The sequence below is a fragment of the Phyllopteryx taeniolatus genome, unplaced genomic scaffold (genome assembly GCF_024500385.1).
Source record: "Phyllopteryx taeniolatus isolate TA_2022b unplaced genomic scaffold, UOR_Ptae_1.2 contig_24, whole genome shotgun sequence".
Lineage (NCBI taxonomy): Eukaryota > Metazoa > Chordata > Actinopteri > Syngnathiformes > Syngnathidae > Phyllopteryx > Phyllopteryx taeniolatus.
The window spans coordinates 317,614-336,995 of record NW_026903162.1 but is presented as its reverse complement, the minus strand read 5'-3'; the positions used below and the strand labels follow the sequence as shown (position 1 = coordinate 336,995).

Genomic DNA, 19,382 nt, shown 5'->3' with positions numbered 1-19,382 from the left:
ATTGCTCTCAGGATCTACTCCAACTGCAGTACGAAGGCGTGGCAGTGATGAAACTCTTCGACAGGGCGACAATAAATGTCAACCTGCTCATTTTCTTGCTCAACAAGAAATTTTACGGGAAATAGAGAAAACAGTTTATAAAGGGCAACAGACTGATTAGACCACAAAGCAGGCTTGCTGAAAGCCTTGACCTAAACGACTATTGCTGTCAAACACTTTCCCCGATGTACTGTCTTATGTGCCTTTGCAAATATATTTTAATATGTACATCACCACACATGCCTGGTTCCTGATGGGACACTCCGTTTGTGGCAATCAGGCCAACAGCAACAACACAAATATTTGCTTGAGTCTTGTAACTGCAGCCACGGCAGATGTTAAAGAGTTGTTTTTGTTCTCTTTAAATATTATTAATATCTTGTGCACAGGTTTTGAACACATAAAATGGTTGTTTTACGTAAAGAGATTGTGTTTTTATTTGCCGGATATCGATTTGCTGACCTGAATGAGAGGCTTGATAAGCAGCTCTTCGACCAATGCTGAAGTGCTTGCGATTTTTTCAGCACGGCTGTGGAAGAAGTCTAATCCTAGACTTCTATCTGGGTATTTTTAAATTTTGTATTACTTTTTAAATATATTCAAAAGAAACCCGAAAAGAGGATTTTTATGCATTATGTCCCCCCCCACTATATTCAGAGATTAGTTTGATCTACCTCACCTTATGTGGAAAAAGATTTTCCATCGCGACATAAAGTGACATTTGATAAAATGGGAAATCTGGCCCATCCAATAGGTTCAACGAAAGTCTGTTTAGGCGTAAACCTTCAATCTAATTAGCCAGACTACAAAAAAAAAAAAGAAATGTAGATGAAGGTGAAAAATGAAAGCTCCTTACTGAAGATTTGTGGCCTGATGTTTTCCTGACAGCTTCTGCCTTGGGTTACTTTTTTTATCCAGAATTTATTTTTTCTGGTTTTGAAAGTCATCAGGGGTCAACATTCCTGCACTTCCTTATATTGCTTCATTTGTTTTGTTTTTTTGGCATTTGCTACATTGGATTCGATTTATTTTCCAATCTCATGTTGTTCATTTGTTCTATAAGGGAACCATGATCATCATGTTACAAAAGTAAATAATGTTTTTCTGTACAACTTAAAAATGCAATGCAAATAATGTTGTTTTTTTTTTAAAAAGGACCCTTGATTACCTTTTATTTTTGTCAGTCGGCATTATGCCATCATTCATGTTTGAAAACCTTACATGCTGTAGATGACGTAAATTTGAAATGGAGGATGTGCACTCTTACAGTGAGATCCAGTCGATTCGCTCTCTCTCTCTCTCTCTCTCTCTCTGTCCATATATACGCGAGAGATCAAGGTGCCTTTCATTCCCCTTCGACTTTATGACTCTCAATTTTTAGTATGATGTAGTGTCGTCCTGATGAGAGGCAAATACAGTTCAATGTATTTTGTGTCTTGTGTTAGAATAAAGCTCATAATTATTACGCCATGTTTCCCCCAATCTGACTTGTTTTGCAGGCTGTAATGGAATGCAAGAATTGTATTATTTTTAAAAGAAGCTATTTAGTGGTCAACAGTTGCAATCAATCACCATGTACATCTTTGTCGTTTTGAGTGCGGTGCACAGTTATGCAATAATGACGAAGAATTTGCACATTTGAGCGCACCGGGGTGGTGGTGGAAATGAACATCCATTTCAACAGTAGTATCTTTGAATCTGAATTTGAACACCTGTAGGCGTAATATATCTTGATTTCATTGATTAACAGAATATCCTATGGTTAATTCACTGCCCGAAATAAATTACAAGTCCACCGATACCAGGTTAATGGAGTACTGCGAACGTTGTGCCTTCACCCGAATCGCCTGCTGTTGTCGCCTCCGTGTGGTCATTCGGGGAATCGATGGAATTTAACAAGGCAATGTTTTTCTCGCAGCAGAGACTGGATAACACAGACTTGCTTCTTCAAGACGTGTCAACCGACGGTTAATGCGGTGCAACCGATTGCGAGAACTCGGCAGAAGAATGCCGCTCAATCTGGGAGGGGGAAATGAGTTTTAACCTTCGGCGTCGCTTGTTTCTCTTCATGGAATCATCGGGTCGGAGTTTGACGTCTCCACTGCTGCCCGTGGATTAACGCAAGACTCGACTCCGCTGTGATCTATCACGTTAAAAGTGTGAATTTGTGGAGTATTGCCCCGCTTCGAGTGCGAAACGCTAGCGTGAGTGGAGGAGATTTATCTCCTTTGGTGGTCGGAGAAGCTCGACATCGAGTGGGTCCGGATAAGACCAGCGGACACTTGTTGAAATCGAGTTTCGCGAGAAAAGCTTGGCTCCATTGCTTGGGAACTGAGCTAACGCCGTTAGCAAGGCATTTGCTAACGGGGCACTCTACTTTCTTTGTAACATCTAAATATCCTGACGGTAACCTACACAGATACGTGTCTACTCATTACGGTTTGCTGAAAGTATAGCATGAAAAGTTGGCAAAGTGCGTCTGTGGAAAATGTTCGAGGCGGATTTGACAGCAATTTCGCTAACCTAGCCCCAAGTGGCATCGCTTCTTGTATCCGTTCCCCTCCATGATGTTAGCTTTGACAGCTAAAGCTATGTCAACGTCAAACTCGTACAAGTGGCTCAATGGAGATGTCAATATGAAGTTCTGTTGTATCATTAACTTCGGTTGATCGACAGACAGGCCACTGTCGTCCACATTAACTTGCAGCCATTTAATAGTTGCAAATACTCAATAAAAAAAAAAAAAAAAAAAAAAGTTATCCGTTTCGCCGTTATACTCTGTTGTGACGCAAATTCTAACGTTGATCCACGAGGAATGAGTGATATAATTATACTTTTTCAATGGCGTACCTACTGAGAGAGCTTGAAAAATAGATTAAAAGCACCGCCCCAGACTCTTCGTTCCTTAAGTAGCTGAAGTTGTAGAACGATGTCCGGCTCCCCGGGCACAGGGGGCTCAAACCCCAGAAAGTTCAGTGAAAAGATTGCGCTGCATAACCAGAAGCAAGCAGAGGAGACGCGGGCCTTCGAACAGCTGATGACGGACCTCACTGTCTCAAGGGTAAATACTGTTGTTATTCTCTTATACTCTTTTTGAATGAGATTTAAGCTTCTGTGAGACCGACGCTTGTGTCATACTGCATCTGTTGTAAACCCTTTGTAGTTGGCTTCATGTGTATGGTTTGAAATCCAAGGATCATTTTAAATGAAACAAACTACAGTCAAGACTGTAGCTGCATTATAGCCGTCTGTAAAACACTTTCCTTAACACTGCATGAGTGGTTTCCCTTGCTGTGCACTTAAAGTACTCCAAAGGGAGTGCAATCTGGGAAGATTTGTGCTGAGTTTGCAGCTGGTCGCCTATTGGCTGAATCCCTTCAGTTTGAACTCTTGTGAGGCTTCACTGGGAAAGTGGAACTTCCAAAGAACTGTTTGTAATTATGGAGTGCGACTTATACCTTAATTTGGACACAGCAACCTACTATTTTTCCACGGCGGTTAATTAGAAGGCTTTACGCTGTCATAATTACTGATGACTAGTTCAGTGACAAATGTATTTGTTTTCTCACTATTTATTGGCTTTGTTATTTTAGCTGTCCTTTAAATAAATTAACTAAATACAGTTGGTCCAGTCACCGATGGTGCTGTGGTACTTTTGCCTGACTTTGGTGCAGGCAGCGTGGGTTCAGTTCCCACTCAGTGATGGTGTTAACGTGAGTGCCAATGATTGTCCGTGTCTGTATGTGCCCTGCGACTGACTGGCGACCAGTTCAGGGGTTAGTCGGCCTTTCGCCCGAAGTCAGCTGGGATAGTATTTGGACAGCTACGGTGTTTCTAAGATTTTGCCTTGATACGACACCATCACAAAGAACACAGTCAAGGTTTGAAGGAAAAGAAATTACTCTTCAATGGACAAGTCAGATGATGTAACGCCATCGGAGCATGCTTTTCACACTGCGGTCAAGCCAGCCTCCATTCGTAAAGAAGTAAAGCCAGCTGCCCCTAATTTTGTTCATACTCGGCATTACGATAATAAGTCGCCAACTAGCGGCGAAAGCCACCTTCAAAATAAAAGCTTACTAATAATAGGCCTACAGGGACGTCAATGCTTCAGATTTAAAATAATTATGTTAAATAAGCTCTGTTATAACACAACCAGTCCACTTCTGAGAGAAAGTAAACTATCCCAGGATTGCAACCAGCAAGGTTAATTTGAATCTTGAGATGCATTTAACAGGTCCCATCCAAATCTGATGTTGCAGTTCAAAATATAAGTCCCCTGAATTCTGCACATTTCACTTTCATTACACCTGCTTTAAAAAAAACTCTTTAAAATAATTAGGGCTGTTTCAGTTAAAGGGTTAACTTTCGAGATAAAGTAAAATTATTTAACGCGTTAAATAAAATTAACTCAGTTAACGCAGTTGTATTTACTTCCTGTGGCGGCCTACAATCTCTGCTCACGTGTGCAGCCAAACTTAGAGGAGTCACTAGCGCAAAGATGGAAAAAACGGACTACAGGTAGTTTTACTTTCAGTTTTACTTGCTTGACGGTTGTTGGAGTAAGTAATTTACACACTTTTCAAAGCCAAATTCAAATACCATATTAGTTGTACGTCTTTGGCGTATTATCTCAGAGCAAAATACCTTGCTCAGGTTATCTCCACGGGGCCTCGCAAATCAACGCTGATGGAGTGTGATGCTTGTGGGCAGAACTAAACGTGTAAGTGAAAAGTTTTGAGAATTGTTTCGATGAGAAGAATATAAGAAATATGCCTGTGAAGCTGAGTCAGTTTTGGTTGTTTTGTTCAACATTTGTATTTTACAGAAGAATAATTGTATTCAAGGATCAAAGAAAACGATTAAAACAGTCTTTGGATATAAATATACTTTCTATTTGATTATTTTACATTTATTCCAAGATTTTACTCGAGTAAATATGTTACAAGCTTCCTAGAAAATAGCAGATGTGGAAAATGTGACTAATAGAGATTAATTACGGAAAATTGTGCGATGAATTGGTTAAAAAAATGTAAACGCTTCACAGCAATAAAAATAATACTTTCGGTATATATAATTATAATATATACACACACATATATAGTCATTGAGTATAACATGAAAATTCTTTTTAATGTCCATCTGCATTCTGCATGCAAATCAGTTGCCTTTCGTTTTGAACTCAAAATAGGCCATTTACGTGAATCGTATAGATCCGATGGGGTCGCCGTCGCTGTCGTCATAGGCTGTTTCGTACTCCTTGAACACTGGCAGCTAGAGCCATTCCATACATTCACAATCCACACACAGATGTAATTGTGAATATTAACCACGGCGCACTAATATGCAAGCACATTGGGCTGAGGTTCCGCTTGTGCACTCGGGACCTGCTTTGGATAAGTCACAGGAGTTGACGAGACCAGAAAAAACACTTCCGCCGCTTGTGCTGTTGAGAAGTGAAAGTACTTTGATGTCGGTTTTTGATGCAGAGCCGCCTGAGGGATCGAAGATCACGGGCATTCAATGTCGGTTTTTGGCCGTGCCGCTTACATGCAGTGATTTCTCCAGATTCTCTGAACCTTTTGATGATGAAATCCCTAAATTCCTTGCAATTGTACGTTGAGGAACATTGTCCTTATACTGTTCGAGTATTTTCTCACGCACTTGTTCACAAAGAGGTGTACCTCGCCCCATCTTTGCTTGTGAATGACTGAGCAATTCAGGGAAGCTCCTTTTATACCCAATCATGGCGCCCACCTGTTCCCAATTAGCCTGTTCACCTGTGGGATGTTCCAAACAGGTGCTTGATGAGCATTCCTCAACTTTCTTAGTCTTTTTTGCTACCTGTCCAAGCTTTTTTGGAACGTGTTGCAGCCGTAAAATTCTAAGTTAATGATTATTTGCTAAAAACAATAAAGTTTTATCAGTTTCAACATTAAATATCTTGACTTTGTAGTGTATTCAATTAAATATAGGTTGAACATGATTTGCAAATCATTGTATTCTGTTTTTATTTTTTTAACACAATGTCCCAACTTCATTGGAATTGGGGTTGTAGTTAGTTGGGACTGTTTCATCACGTCAAATGGTTTATATGTGCTATGAGTTTTAACTTCTTGTTTTAAGCTTGTAGCCCTTTATTTTGAAAGGTACGCACCGGAACTCAGCATTTTGACACGAAAAGTAACTTGGCACGGCACTGGTGAATTTTTATTTTTTGTAATTTTTTATTAGATGCTACACTGCAGGCATCGAAACTGGGAACCGACATTTTTAAAATTTGAACGATTCCGGGAGAACCGTAACGTTAGTCCCGGTTCCAATCGGTTCTCGAGTCTCAATTCCCAACCCTAGTCCACGATCGTCTCTACAGTCTACGAGCGTGTTCAGATCCTGGTTGTGTTGGCCGCACAAAAGCTCCAGGCTGTCCACTTCGTGTTGATACGCAGACTCGTCACCGTCTGTGATGAGGCCGATGACTGTGGTGTCGTCTGAAAACTTCAGGGGTTTTTACAGCTAGGTGCTTTGAGGTGCAGTCGTCAATGTAAAGAGAGAAGAGTAGCGAAGAGTGGACACATCCTTGAGGGGCCCCGGTGCTGATGGTGTGTGTGGATGAGGTGTCCCCCAGCCTCATCTCCTGTGTCCTGCCTGTCAGGAAGCTGTGAATTCACCGGCAGATGGCAGGTGAGACTCAGAGCTGGAGAAGCTTGGAGCATAGTAGTTTGGGAATGATGCTGTTGAACAGCTGAAGTCCACGAACTGGGTCCTCTCATAGGTCCCTGCGCTGTCAAGGTGTTATAGGATGAAGTGCAGTGCCATATTGTCTGTGTCATCCACAAACCTGTTTGCTCTGTAGGCAAACAGCAGAGGGTCCTGCAGGGGTCCTGTGACATGAATATTGGTACATCAACACAGTATAACCACATACAAACAGGCAATATAACAATATTATCTGGTATATATTCTTCAAACTCTGTGAAAAATGAGTTATAACAATGTTCGATCGTGACTTCTACTTTCTTTATTACTGGAAGTGTGTTTCTCATTGCGTGTATCAAATTGCCCCCCTGAGGTCAAGATGTCCACAGCAGGAACAGCGATTATCAATAAATTTAAACCCCAGTTGCATCAAAAAGTTCAAAATTATTATTATTATTATTGCCGCACATGTGGAGAAAGCAAACTAGACAGTTATACTGGATCGGCAAATTGGTGTGGTTGTCAATGCTAGCTTCTTTCATTTTAGGCATCTAATTAAAGTAAAGCCTCTTCTTTCACAACATCACTTTGAAACGGTAATCCATGCCTTTGTTTCATCTCGGCTGGTTTCCTGTAATGTAATATAATGTAATTTTGTAATTTATCTTGGAGTCAGCCAGTCCTCCCTCAAACGTCTCCAGTTGGCTCAAAATGCTGTTGCTCCCCTGCTAACTGGAGCACGTAGGAGGGAGCACATAACCCCAATTCTAGCCTCCCTTCACTGGCTTCCTCTGCATTTTCGTCTATTTTAAAATTCTTTTGTTTTTAAATCTTTAAATAGCCTCAACCAACCTTACCTCTCTGACCTGCTTGACCCCTACACTTCTGTACATTGCCTGGGGTCAGCTGATCAGACGCTCCAGGAGGTGCCGAGGACTAAATGGAAGCTCAAAGGGGATCGAGCTTTTTCTGTTGCCAGTCCATCTGTGGAATAACCTCCCCCAAAAGATTAGCCAAACTCCCTCACTGTCCATTTTTAAAACACATTTTAAAACTGTTTATATTATTTGGCTTTCAACTCAGCATGAGACTGCACTGTTTTAGTTTTTTTGTTTTTGAATTTGTCTTTGTCACTGTTAATCTATTGTTTTAATTCTCCCTATGTTTGATTGTTTTTCCATGTTTTATTTTTATAAAATGTACAGCACTTTGTGTGTAGCTGTGGTTGTTTTAAAGTGCTCTATAAATAAAGTTGAGTTGCATTCGAAGTCTCAGAAACTCCCAAGTTTGCCGGGAGTTTCTGATGAATTCAAGTCTGTTGATTCTGATGTGTTCAATTTGAAATAGGCCTAGATTTTTGTTGTTGTCATATCAATCATATGCCTGTTTTTGTCATGTCCATATTTACATGTAATTGTTTGATAAAAGACAAAGGAGCTGTATATATTTAGATGTCCAAAATGAAAAGATAAAAAATGTGGGAATTCTTTTTTTTTTTTTTTTTTTTTTTTTTCTTTTCTTCTCCCCCCTCCAAGCGACCTTGACCTTGGACCCAAAAAGTGACATTTGACGTCTGCGGGTATTGGACTTATCATAAGTTTCCCATAGTCAGAAACATGGGAGCACACACATTTTACATTTATATCACATTTAGATCCAGGAGAGACATCGATTTCCAATTTTCTGCATAGAAATGTCATATCCCTGATCAATGACTCCTAGCTGACAATCCCATAGGTCAAACTGGAAATGCCTCCTGCATCTTAAATCAAAGCTTAAATCATCAATACCAAACCATGGAAATGTCATACTTTTTTCTTTTTGTGCCCAATTCTTATGATAATATGATAATATAATATGATTATAAGTGGATTTGTAAAGGTTAAATGCTGTCCTTTACTGGATACTGGTTAAATTTTTATTTGTTTGAATTTTAAAACGTTTTTCATATGAAATAATGGAAATTGAAATCTGCTCCAGAGTCAAACTGTCCACATCATAAAATCTTTAATAACTGAACAAGTAAAAGAGTTTTAACCACTGTTTTTTTTTATACTTCAATAAAATACATTTTCTAGCATGTCTCTTCATTCTTTGTAGAGACATTGATAATGCTAAATATCGTCTGACTTAAAGATTCAAATATTGCCCTTTTAGAAGTCAGGGCAAGAAAGGATCTTCTGATTTGCCTTTCTGTTTTCATCTGACAAATGTTTTAGATTAGGGCAGAACAACAAGCTGCCTTGTGTTTTTTGGTGAATTTCAAGTAAAGCCACCCATGGACTGGAATGTGTCCCCTGATTGTGACTTGTGGCCATAAAATTGCAAGGACTGTTGTATCTTTCTGGATTAATCCGCTAAATGACTCATAGATGCAGATCATGTTCGTAAATGAATAATGGATTGAATTTGGCAAGTGAACGGGGAAAACAGATTATATTGTGGCTTGTTCTGTTGTTTGTCTTTTATACTGGTGGAAGCCAAGGCCTCTCTATTATCCCCCAAGGCACTTATCATGAAGCCAATGCCAAACTTTGAAAACATTTTTTAGTCTTGGGATGGCAATTGGACAATATTTGCTACGATGCATTATTGATAAAATTAACATTCAATTCCTTTATTGTTAGTTTAAATTTTATTTTTATTTAATGGGATCAGCTGATCCCATTAAGCCCCCCCAACCCCCTCCCCCCAAAATTTTTCGTCTTCTGTACAGTAGATGCCATAAGGGGGCGGTAAAGCATGACTCTTGTCTAAATGAAACGCCTCATTTCAACATAATTTCTTGGCACAAGGATGCTACAACATGGCGGCAAAGCACTACTTCTGTATAAATGAAGCCCTCATTTCAAGATATTTCTTTGGCACCAAGATGGCAGGAAACCCATATTTTTATTCCATTGACCTGAGCCCAAATCAGCAAATCGTTGTGCAGAGCTGTCAAATAGTACGGAACCTCTGTATTTTGTTATGGAAATCACTGAACATTGACTTATTACGGCCGTAACACTGATTGTTGAGGATATTAGGGGGGAAAAAATCCAGCATCTGACATTACCGGTGCATCCACATTGAACAGCTGCTTGGTGCATGTTATTTTATTACGCCCCCCCCGGCTGCCAAGCCGCGGAGGCGAAAGTTCTCTTTGCATCCGGTGTCAATGCATTGTAAGACACTGATCATCGCCTCCATGCTAGTGAATAAGCTACACTTCTTACCATGCTTCTTACAAGTGTTACGAAGGGAGGACGAGGAGTGGCTAGGCGAAGACAATGTCAAAGTCATGCTAATTACTAAACTATCGTTCCATGCAGTAACATCGAAATATGTTAGTTGGTGATACAGTACACTTGTCACAAAGGTCTGGCTGGAACCGCATTTTTGCAAAGAGTCACCAACTTTGAACGCATACATGCAAATCGGTCGGCGACCGAAATAGATTCGATGAGTTTTTCCTTGTGGGGGTTGGGGGGGGGGGGGGCATCGCTGTCGTCATAGGCTCTTTCGTACTCCTTGAACGCTGGTAGCTATATCCGTTCCACACATTCACCATCCACACACAGATGTAATTGCTTAATATTACTCTGCGGCGGACTAATATGTGAGCGGCCTGTGGTTCTGCCTGTGCGCTCAGGACCTGCTTTGGATAAGTCACAGGAGTTGACGAGACCAGAAGAACACTTCCGCCGCTTCTGCTGTTAAGAAGTAACGGTACTTTTACTCCGTTACAATGATCTAAATGATCACACACACACACACACAAACACACACACACAGCAATACCAGAATTTGCACATTAACATTTTATTTTTATTTTATTGATGTTCATGCTGTGGTTAAAAAAAAAGTTACTGTTTACTCAGTACTTGAGTTATTATTTCACTGTGTACCGTTTGCGCTTAAGTAATTTTTGGAGGACTGCCTTTTACTTCACATTTCACATTATTGTCAAGTAACAGTACTCATACTTAAGTACAATATTTGGCTACTCTACCCACCTCTGGAGCAGACATCCTATATTGCTAATCCTACGTTTAAGCAACGTTTTTGCTCATTAGATCAGCCAGTGTCGTATTTGTTGCTCTGGTCTTTTGTATTTTCGCGTTGAGGTGGTGCGGGTCGTGGCCCTGGTTGTGGTCCCAGCGGAACCACGAAGCACACGTAACACCGGCGACGAGCTGATCCACGAGTACTTCTTGTATTAATTAGAAAACGCACCGACAATTCCCTAGTTTGCGGATGTTTATGTTAAATATGACGGAGGGATGTTAGGGATTATGTCACAACATAGAATGAATTAACTTCAAATTATAAAATGGCCAATAAAAATGAAAAAATACTGTATTTTCCTGGAGGATGCATTTGGGATGAGCCTTTGAAGTTGGTAATAGTGAAAAATGCAGTGAAACTGACTGATTTTAGTCAATTCAGTTCCAAAATGAGAGTGCTTAAAGAGGAGGATGCTATTCATGTGACACAGCTTGAAGCAGGCATTGGGTGCAGGTGGAGATGGGCCTGGCTCAAGTTGGAGGCCAAAACAAAAAAGCAAACAAATGAGACAAATTTAATTTGAATCTTAAATTTCTACAACATGTACTTGAGCGGTGTAAATAAATGTTTTTCTGCTTGAAGAAAATGATGTATTTTTCCGTATTGTACTCTTCAGAGTCTTCCAGATTGCTTAATTTATTTTTAAATGAAAAAAATCTCTTCGCGAGCCCGGAGGATCCCCCCATACCCCCCCTACAATGTTTTTTTTTTTTGGTCACCTTTTTCATGCCTTTGGTGTTTGTATGTCTCTGACCAACAAAATAACAGGCCAATTAATACGTGTTAAGATATATAAATATAAAATAATACACGTCCACACAGGTCGCCGCATTTGAACTGGAAATAAATTGGTACGTCACTTCAGAATGTAGGCAGGTTAAAAGTATATTAACAATATATATTTGTAATACAAGATAACCTTTATTAGTCCCACATTGGGGAAATTCTCATCGTTTCAGCAGCAGTTGTGGCTACAGGAAATATACAGTGGGTACGGAAAGTATTCAGACCCCCTTAAATTTTTCACTCTTTATTATATTGCAGCCATTTGCTCAAATTATTTAAGTTCATTTTTTCCCTCATTAATGTACATGCAGCACCCCACATTGACAGGAATAAAAATGAATTGCTGAATTTTTTGAAGATTTATTAAAAATGAAAAACTGAAATATCACACAGCCATAAATATTCAGACCCTTTGGTGTGACACTCATATGTTTAACTCGGGTGCTGTCCATTTCTTCTGATCAACCTTGAGATGGTTCTACACCTTTGTTAGAGTCCAGCTGTGTTTGATCATACTGAATGGACTTGATTAGGAAAGCCACACACCTGTCTGTATAAGACCTTACAGCTCACAGCGCATGTCAGAGCAAATGAGAATCATGAGGTCAAAGGAACTGCTTGAAGAGCTCCGAGACAGAATTGGTGCAAGGCACAGATCTGGCCAAGGTTACAAAAAAATAAAAAATTCTGCTGCACTTAAGGTTCCTAAGAGCACAGTGGCCTCCATAATCCTTAAATGAAAGACGTTTGGGACGACCAGAACCCTTCCTAGAGCTGTTCGTCTGAGCAATCGGGGGCGAAGAGCCTTGGTGAGAGAGGTAAAGACGAACCCAAAGATCACTGTGGTTGAGCTCCAGAGATGCAGTCGGGAGATGGGAGAAAGTTCTAGAACCATCATTGCAGCCCTCCACCAGTTGGGGCTTTATGTCAGAGTGGCCCGACGGAAGCCTCTCCTCAGTGCAAGACACATGAAAGCCTGCATGGAGTTTGCTAAAAATCACCCGAAGGATTCCAAGATGGTGAGAATTAAGGTTCTCTGGTCTGATGAGACCAAGATAGAACTTTTTGGCCTTAATTCTAAGGAGTATGTGTGGAGGAAACCAGGCACTGCTCATCACCTGTCCAATATAGTTCCAACAGTGAAGCATGGTGATGGCAGCATCACGCTGTGGTGGTGTTTTTCAGCTGCAGGGACAGGACGACTTGTTGCAATCGAAGGAAAGATGACCGCGGCCAAGTACAGGGGTATCTTAGACGAAAACCTTCTCCAGAGTGCTCAGGACCACAGACTGGGCTGAAGGTTCACCTTCCAACAAGACAATGACCCTAAGCACACAGCTAAAATAAGTGGCTTAGGAACACCCCTCCTTCAGCCGTCACCTTATCGCGGTGGTGGGGTTTGTGTGTCCCAATGATCCTTGGAGCTACGTTTTCTGTTGCTTTATGCCCCTTGCAGGGTCACCCATGACAAACAGGTCCTAGGTGAGGGACCAGACAAAGCACGGCTCCAAAGACCCCTATGACGAGAAAAAATATTGGATTGCGTTTTCCCTTGCCCGGACGTGGGGCACCGGGGTCCCCCTCTTGAGCCAGGCCTGGAGGTGGGGCTCGAAGGCGAGGGCCTGGTGGCCGGGCCTGCACCCGTGGGGCTCAGCCGGGCACAGCCCGAAAGGGTAACATGGGTGCCCCTTCCCATGGGCCCACCACCTGTGGGAGGGGCAATAGGGGTCGGGTGCATTGTGAGCTGGGTGGTGATCGAAGGCAGGGACCTTGGCCATCTGATACCCGGCTACAGAAGCTGGCTCTCGGGACGTGGAACGTCACCTCTCTGGGAGGGAAGGAGTCCGAGCTGGTGTGCGAGGTCGAGACGTTCCGACTAGATATAGTTGGAGTACTAGATATAGTCGGGCTCACCTCCACACACAGCTTGGGCTCTGGTACAAGTCTTCTCGAGAGGGGTTGGACTCCCTTCTACTCTGGAGTTGCCCATGATGAGAGGCGCAGAGCAGGTGTGGGTATACTTATTGCCCCCCCGGCTCGGCGCCTGTACATTGGGGTTCACCCAGGTGGACAAAGGGTAGCCTCCCTCTGCCTTCGGGTGGGGGGACGGGTCCTGACTGTTGTTTGTGCCTATGCACCAAACAGCAGTTCAGAATACCCACCCTTTTTGGAGTCCTTGGAGGGGGTGCTTGAGAGCCCTCCCGCTGGGGACGCCATCGTTCTGCTGGGGGACTTCAATGCTCACGTGGTCAATAACAGTGAGACCTGGAGGGGCATGATTGGGAGGAACACCTTGAACTGGTCGCCAGCCAATCGCAGGGCACAGATAGACAAACAACCGTGCACACTCACATTCACACCTACGAACAATTAGAGTCTTCAATTTACCTTCCATGCATGTTTTTGGAATGTGGGAGGAAACCGGAGTACCTGGAGAAAACCCACACAGGCATAGGGAGAGCATGCAAACTCCACACAGGCGAGGCCGGATTTCAACCCGGGACCTCAGAACTGTGAGGTACATGTGCGAACCAGTCCATTGTTGCCGCCCTGTTGTAATAATGTGGATGTTACTAGACCCTATGTGTGTTTCTCCCCCTCTGCAGCTTGTTGTTGTTGTCTTAACTGTTTTTTTGTTTTTTTTAAATCTTGCACCAGGAGTCAAACTGCCATCCAGGCAAATGACCCGTCTAGTTTACAGTGCTTTGTGCAAGATGGCTCATGTGCTAATGCCCACGCGGGAGGTGAAACCTATCTCCATAAAGCTTCTGTGTCAAAAACACTATATATAATATCTCACAATGACAAAGTAAAAATATATTTTCAGACAGTTGTTAAAATTTATTGAAAATGTCAACATTTAAAAATAATGGGTACATAAGTATTCATACCGTTGGCTTAATGTTTTGTTGAAGCACCTTTGGCAGCAATCACAGCCTCACGTCTTCATGGGTATGTCTCTATGAGCTTGGCACACCAATTTTGGGGCATTTTCTCCCGTTCTTCTCTGGAGATCCTCTCAAGGTCAGTCAGGTTGGATGGGCAGCGTCGGTGGACAGCCATTTTTAGGTCTCTCCAGAGATGTTCGATTGGATTAAAGTCCGGGCTCTGGCAGGGCCACTCAAGGACATTCACAGGCTGCTCCCGAAGCCACTCCTTTTTTATCTTGGCTGTGTGCTTTGGGTCATTGTCGTGTTGAGAGTTGAATCGACACCGTCGTCTGAGTTCCAGAGCACTCTGGAGCAAGTTCCCTTAAAGAATTCCTCTATTTGGCAGCTGTCATCTTACCCACTATGCAGACTAGTCGCCAGTTCCTACAGCAGAAAAACAGCCCCACAGCATGATGCTGCCACCACCATGTTTCAGAGTAAGGATGGTGTTAGCAAGGTGATGAGCAGTGCCTCTTCTTCTCCAGTTATGATGCTTGCAATTAAGGCCAAAAAGTTATATTTTGGTTTCATCAGAGCAGAGAATTTTGTTTCTGCAGGTCTGAGAATCCTTAAGGTGCCTTTTGGCAATATCCATGTGCCTTTTAGTGAGAACTGGCTTCCATCTGGCCACGCTACCATAAAGGTCTGATTGGTGGAGTGCGTTAGCAATGGTTGACCTTCTGGATGGTTCTCCTATCTCTACAAGGGAACACTGGAGCTCTGCCTTATTGACCACAGGGTTCTTGTATACCTCTCTGACCAAGGCCTTTCTTCCCTGGTTACTCAGCTTGGTCGGACGGCCAGATCTAGGAAGAGGCACCCTGGTGGTTCCAAACCTGTTCCATTTCCGAATAATCGAGACCACAGTGCTTTTCGGGACCTTCAATGCTGCTGAATTTTTTTAAAATATCTTTCCCCAGATTTGTGCTTTGACATAATCCTGCCTCTGAGGTCTGCAGACAATTCCTCAGACTTCATTGCTTGGTTTCAACTCTATGTACTGCCAACTATGAGACCTTATATAGACAGGCGTGTTCAATCAACTGAATTTACCACAGATGGACTCCATTCAAGTTGTTGAAGCATCTCTAGGTTGATCTGTGGAAATCAGATGTATCTGAGCTGAAGTTTGTGTCATAGCAAAGGGTGTCAATACGTATGCACCTATTATGTTTGAATGTTTAAATTTTTTTATAAATTTACACAAATGTCTCAAAAACCGTTACTTTGTCATTATGGGATATTTTATGTAGCTATTTTTTGTAAAGAAAACTACTCAAATCAGCTTTAGAATAAGTCTGTAACAGCAAAATGTGGAAAGCGTGAAGGGGTGTGAATACTTTCTAGTGGCACTGTAAGTGTGGCGGCGCTAATATGTTTCCCACTAACCCTAACCCACCCAATGGCCTTAGCCCCAACCCTATCCCGAAACCTAACCATAACAACTTCTTGTTTTTATTTTGTACAAATGTGATACATGTTGGTATCTGCGCATTCCTGTCGTGTCTTGCCAGCAACACGCATGGGATTTCTATCTATTCGAGCTTGTAAACAACTGTCTGATGAACAGATTATTCGGAAATGGAACAGGTTCCAAACCTGTTCCATTTCCGAATAATCGAGACCACAGTGCTTTTCGGGACCTTCAATCCTGCTGAATTTTTTTTAAATATCTTTCCCCAGATTTGTGCTTTGACATAATCCTGCCTCTGAGGTCTGCAGACAATTCCTCAGACTTCATTGCTTGGTTTCAACTCTATGTACTGCCAACTAAGAGACCTTATATAGACAGGCGTGTTCAATCAACTGAATTTACCACAGATGGACTCCATTCAAGTTGTTGAAGCATCTCCAGGTTGATCTGTGGAAATCAGATGCATCTGAGCTGAAGTTTGTGTCATAGCAAAGGGTGTCAATACGTATGCACCTATTATGTTTGAATGTTTAAATTTTTTTATAAATTTACACAAATGTCTCAAAAACCGTTACTTTGTCATTATGGGATATTTTATGTAGCTATTTTTTGTAAAGAAAACTACTCAAATCAGCTTTAGAATAAGTCTGTAACAGCAAAATGTGGAAAGCGTGAAGGGGTGTGAATACTTTCTAGTGGCACTGTAAGTGTGGCGGCGCTAATATGTTTCCCACTAACCCTAACCCACCCAATGGCCTTAGCCCCAACCCTATCCCGAAACCTAACCATAACAACTTCTTGTTTTTATTTTGTACAAATGTGATACATGTTGGTATCTGCGCATTCCTGTCGTGTCTTGCCAGCAACACGCATGGGATTTCTATCTATTCGAGCTTGTAAACAACTGTCTGATGAACAGACCCCAGTAGATTGTAGCAATGCGGCACTTAAAATTTTAGCTGAGCCCAGATTTGAAGTGAACATGAGATATTATAAAGGAGAAAATGGCCACAGGTTGAAGTCAAGTTTTGACAGTTTTGACTTGAGTTTATATATGCATAGTATTAGAGTATTTGTTTTGGCAGTTAGCAAAAGTGTGTGTGTGTTGTGATCGTGACAAAGTAGGACAGAGATCTTGGAGTGAATGACGAAGATAACGGTTGCCATGTACTGTACAGTCCCCTCCAAAAGTATTGGAATGGCAAGGTCAATTTCTTTGTTTTTGTTAAATACTGAAGACATTTGGGTTTCAGATCAAAAGACGAAGGGGGACCGGAGGGTGTGTTCCATCTACAGGGGGACCCCACTCCTCAGCCTCCCTGGTAAGGTCTATTCAGGGGTGCTGGAGAGGAGGGTCCGTCGGGAAGTCGAATCTCAGATTCAGGAGGAGCAGTGTGGTTTTCGTCCTGGTGGTGGAACAGTGGACCAGCTCTACACCCTCGGCAGGGTCCTCGAGGGTGCATAGGAGTTCGCCCAACCAGTCTACATGTGTTTTATGGACTTGGAGAAGGCGTTCGACCGTGGCCCTCGGGTAGTTCTGTGGGAGGTGCTTCGGTGATATGGGGTAACGAACCCCCTGACATGGCCTGTTCGGTCCGTGTACGACCGGAGTCAGAGTTTGGTCTGCATATCTGGCAGTAAGTCGGACTCGTTTCCGGTGAGGGTTGGTCTCCGCCAAGGGTGCCCTTTGTCACCGATTCTGTTCATAACTTTTATGGACAGAATTTCAAGGCGCAGCCGAGGCGTAGAGGGGGTCCTGTTTGGTGGCCTCAGTATTGCATCTCTGCTTTTTGCAGATGATGTGGTTCTGTTGGCTCCATCAAGCCGTGATCTCCAACTCTTACTGGAGCAGTTCACAGCTGAGTGTGAAGCGGCTGGGATGAGAATCAGCACCTCCAAATCTGAGACCATGGAACGGAAGATCGACAGGCAGATCGGTGCAGCGTCTGCAGCAATGCAGACTTTGTATCGGTCCGTTGTGGTAAAGAAGGAGCTAAGCCAAAAGGCGAAGCTCTCAATTGACCGGTCGATCTATGTTCCTACCCTCACCTATGGTCACGAGCTGTGGGTTGTGACAAAAGAAACAAGATCTGGATACAAGCGGCCGAGATGAGTTTCCTCCGCCGATGAGTGTCCGGGCCTTAGAGAGAGAGGGTGAGAAGCTCGGTCATCCGGGAGGATCTCACAGTAGAGTCGCTGCTCCTCCACATCGAGAGGAGCCAGATGAGGTGGCTGGGGCATCTGATTCAGATGCCTCCCGGACGCCTCCCTGGTGAGGTGTTCCCCGGGGACCACCCAGGACAACCTGGAGAGACTACGTCTCTTGGCTGGCCTGGGAATGCCTTGGGATACCCCCTGGAAGAGCTGGATGAAGTGGCAAAAGTATTGGAACATATATTATTAAATTAACTTTAAGTGAATAACATTTAATATTTGGTGGCATAACCCTTACTTGCAATAACTGTAATTGTTGCATTCTTGATTTTAAATGCTTTTTCCAGGCCTTTACTGCAGCCTCTTTCAGGTATTGTATTGGGGGTTTCTCCCTACAGTCTCCTCTTCGGGAGGTAAAATGCATGCTCTATAGGAGGGGTGTCAAACTAATTTTTGTCGCGGGCTATATTGTAGTTACGGTTTCCCTCAGAGGGCCGTTATGACTGTGAAACCAAAAAAATCTTTTAATCGCCTCATCATATTTACACACGAAATCTATGAACTAGTTTTGGAATCAGAAATCAAGGGTAATGGGTTTTTCAACTCTTATTAATGTTTGGTAACACAAAAAGGCTTACAATATCGCAACATTATAATTTATGATATATGACGATTTGAAATTTTGGTACAGATTTTAACAGGAATCATAGAAGGTGACACGGATGATTTTGCCTTTGCGGGCCACATAAAATCATGTGGCGGGCCGGATCTGGCCCCCGGGCCTTGAGTTTGACACCTGTGCTCTATTAGATTAAGGTCTGGTGATTGACTTGGCCAGTCTTAAGACCTTCCACTTCCCCCCCCCCCGATGAAGTACTTTGTTGTGTTGATAGTGTGTTTTGGGTCATTGTCTTGTTGCATGATGAAGCTCACGATTAGTTTTGAGGCATTTTTCTGTAAATTGCCAGTGAAAATGGTTTTGTAGACTTCAGAATTAATAATGCTGCTACCATCAATAAAAACTAGTAAGTTTTACCTCCACCATCTTTCACAGATGAGCTTGTGTGTTTTGGATCATAAGCAGATCCTTTCTTCCTCCATACTTTGATATATTTGTTACAATATTATTTTATTTTATTTTTTTATTATTTGGTACATACTGCGGTTTCCTCCCACATCCCAAAACATGCATGGTAGGTTAAATGAAGACTAAAATTGTCCATGTGAATGTGAGTGCAAATTGTTATGTGCCCTGTGACTGGCTGTCGACCAGTTCAGGGTCTACCCCACCTCTCGCCCAGAGTCAACTG

At 42.4% G+C, this 19,382-nt stretch overlaps 2 protein-coding genes across 6 annotated transcripts in view; both read left to right on the top strand.

Annotated features, from left to right (window-relative positions):
• The window catches only part of iqgap1 (IQ motif containing GTPase activating protein 1), a 106,457-nt gene extending 104,953 nt beyond the window's left edge, over positions 1-1,504 (top strand). The window contains exon 37 of the mRNA XM_061764848.1: positions 12-1,504. Coding sequence (XP_061620832.1) covers positions 12-125 — 114 coding nt within the window. The 3' untranslated portion in view covers positions 126-1,504. The remainder of the gene's footprint in view (positions 1-11) is intronic.
• Positions 1,505-1,622: 118 nt separating this feature from the next.
• The window catches only part of crtc3 (CREB regulated transcription coactivator 3), a 126,018-nt gene continuing 108,258 nt past the window's right edge, over positions 1,623-19,382 (top strand). For all 5 annotated transcript variants that reach the window (XM_061764854.1, XM_061764853.1, XM_061764851.1 and 2 more), the window contains exon 1: positions 1,623-3,100. In XM_061764854.1, the coding sequence (XP_061620838.1) occupies positions 2,969-3,100 (132 nt within the window). In that variant the 5' untranslated portion in view covers positions 1,623-2,968. The remainder of the gene's footprint in view (positions 3,101-19,382) is intronic.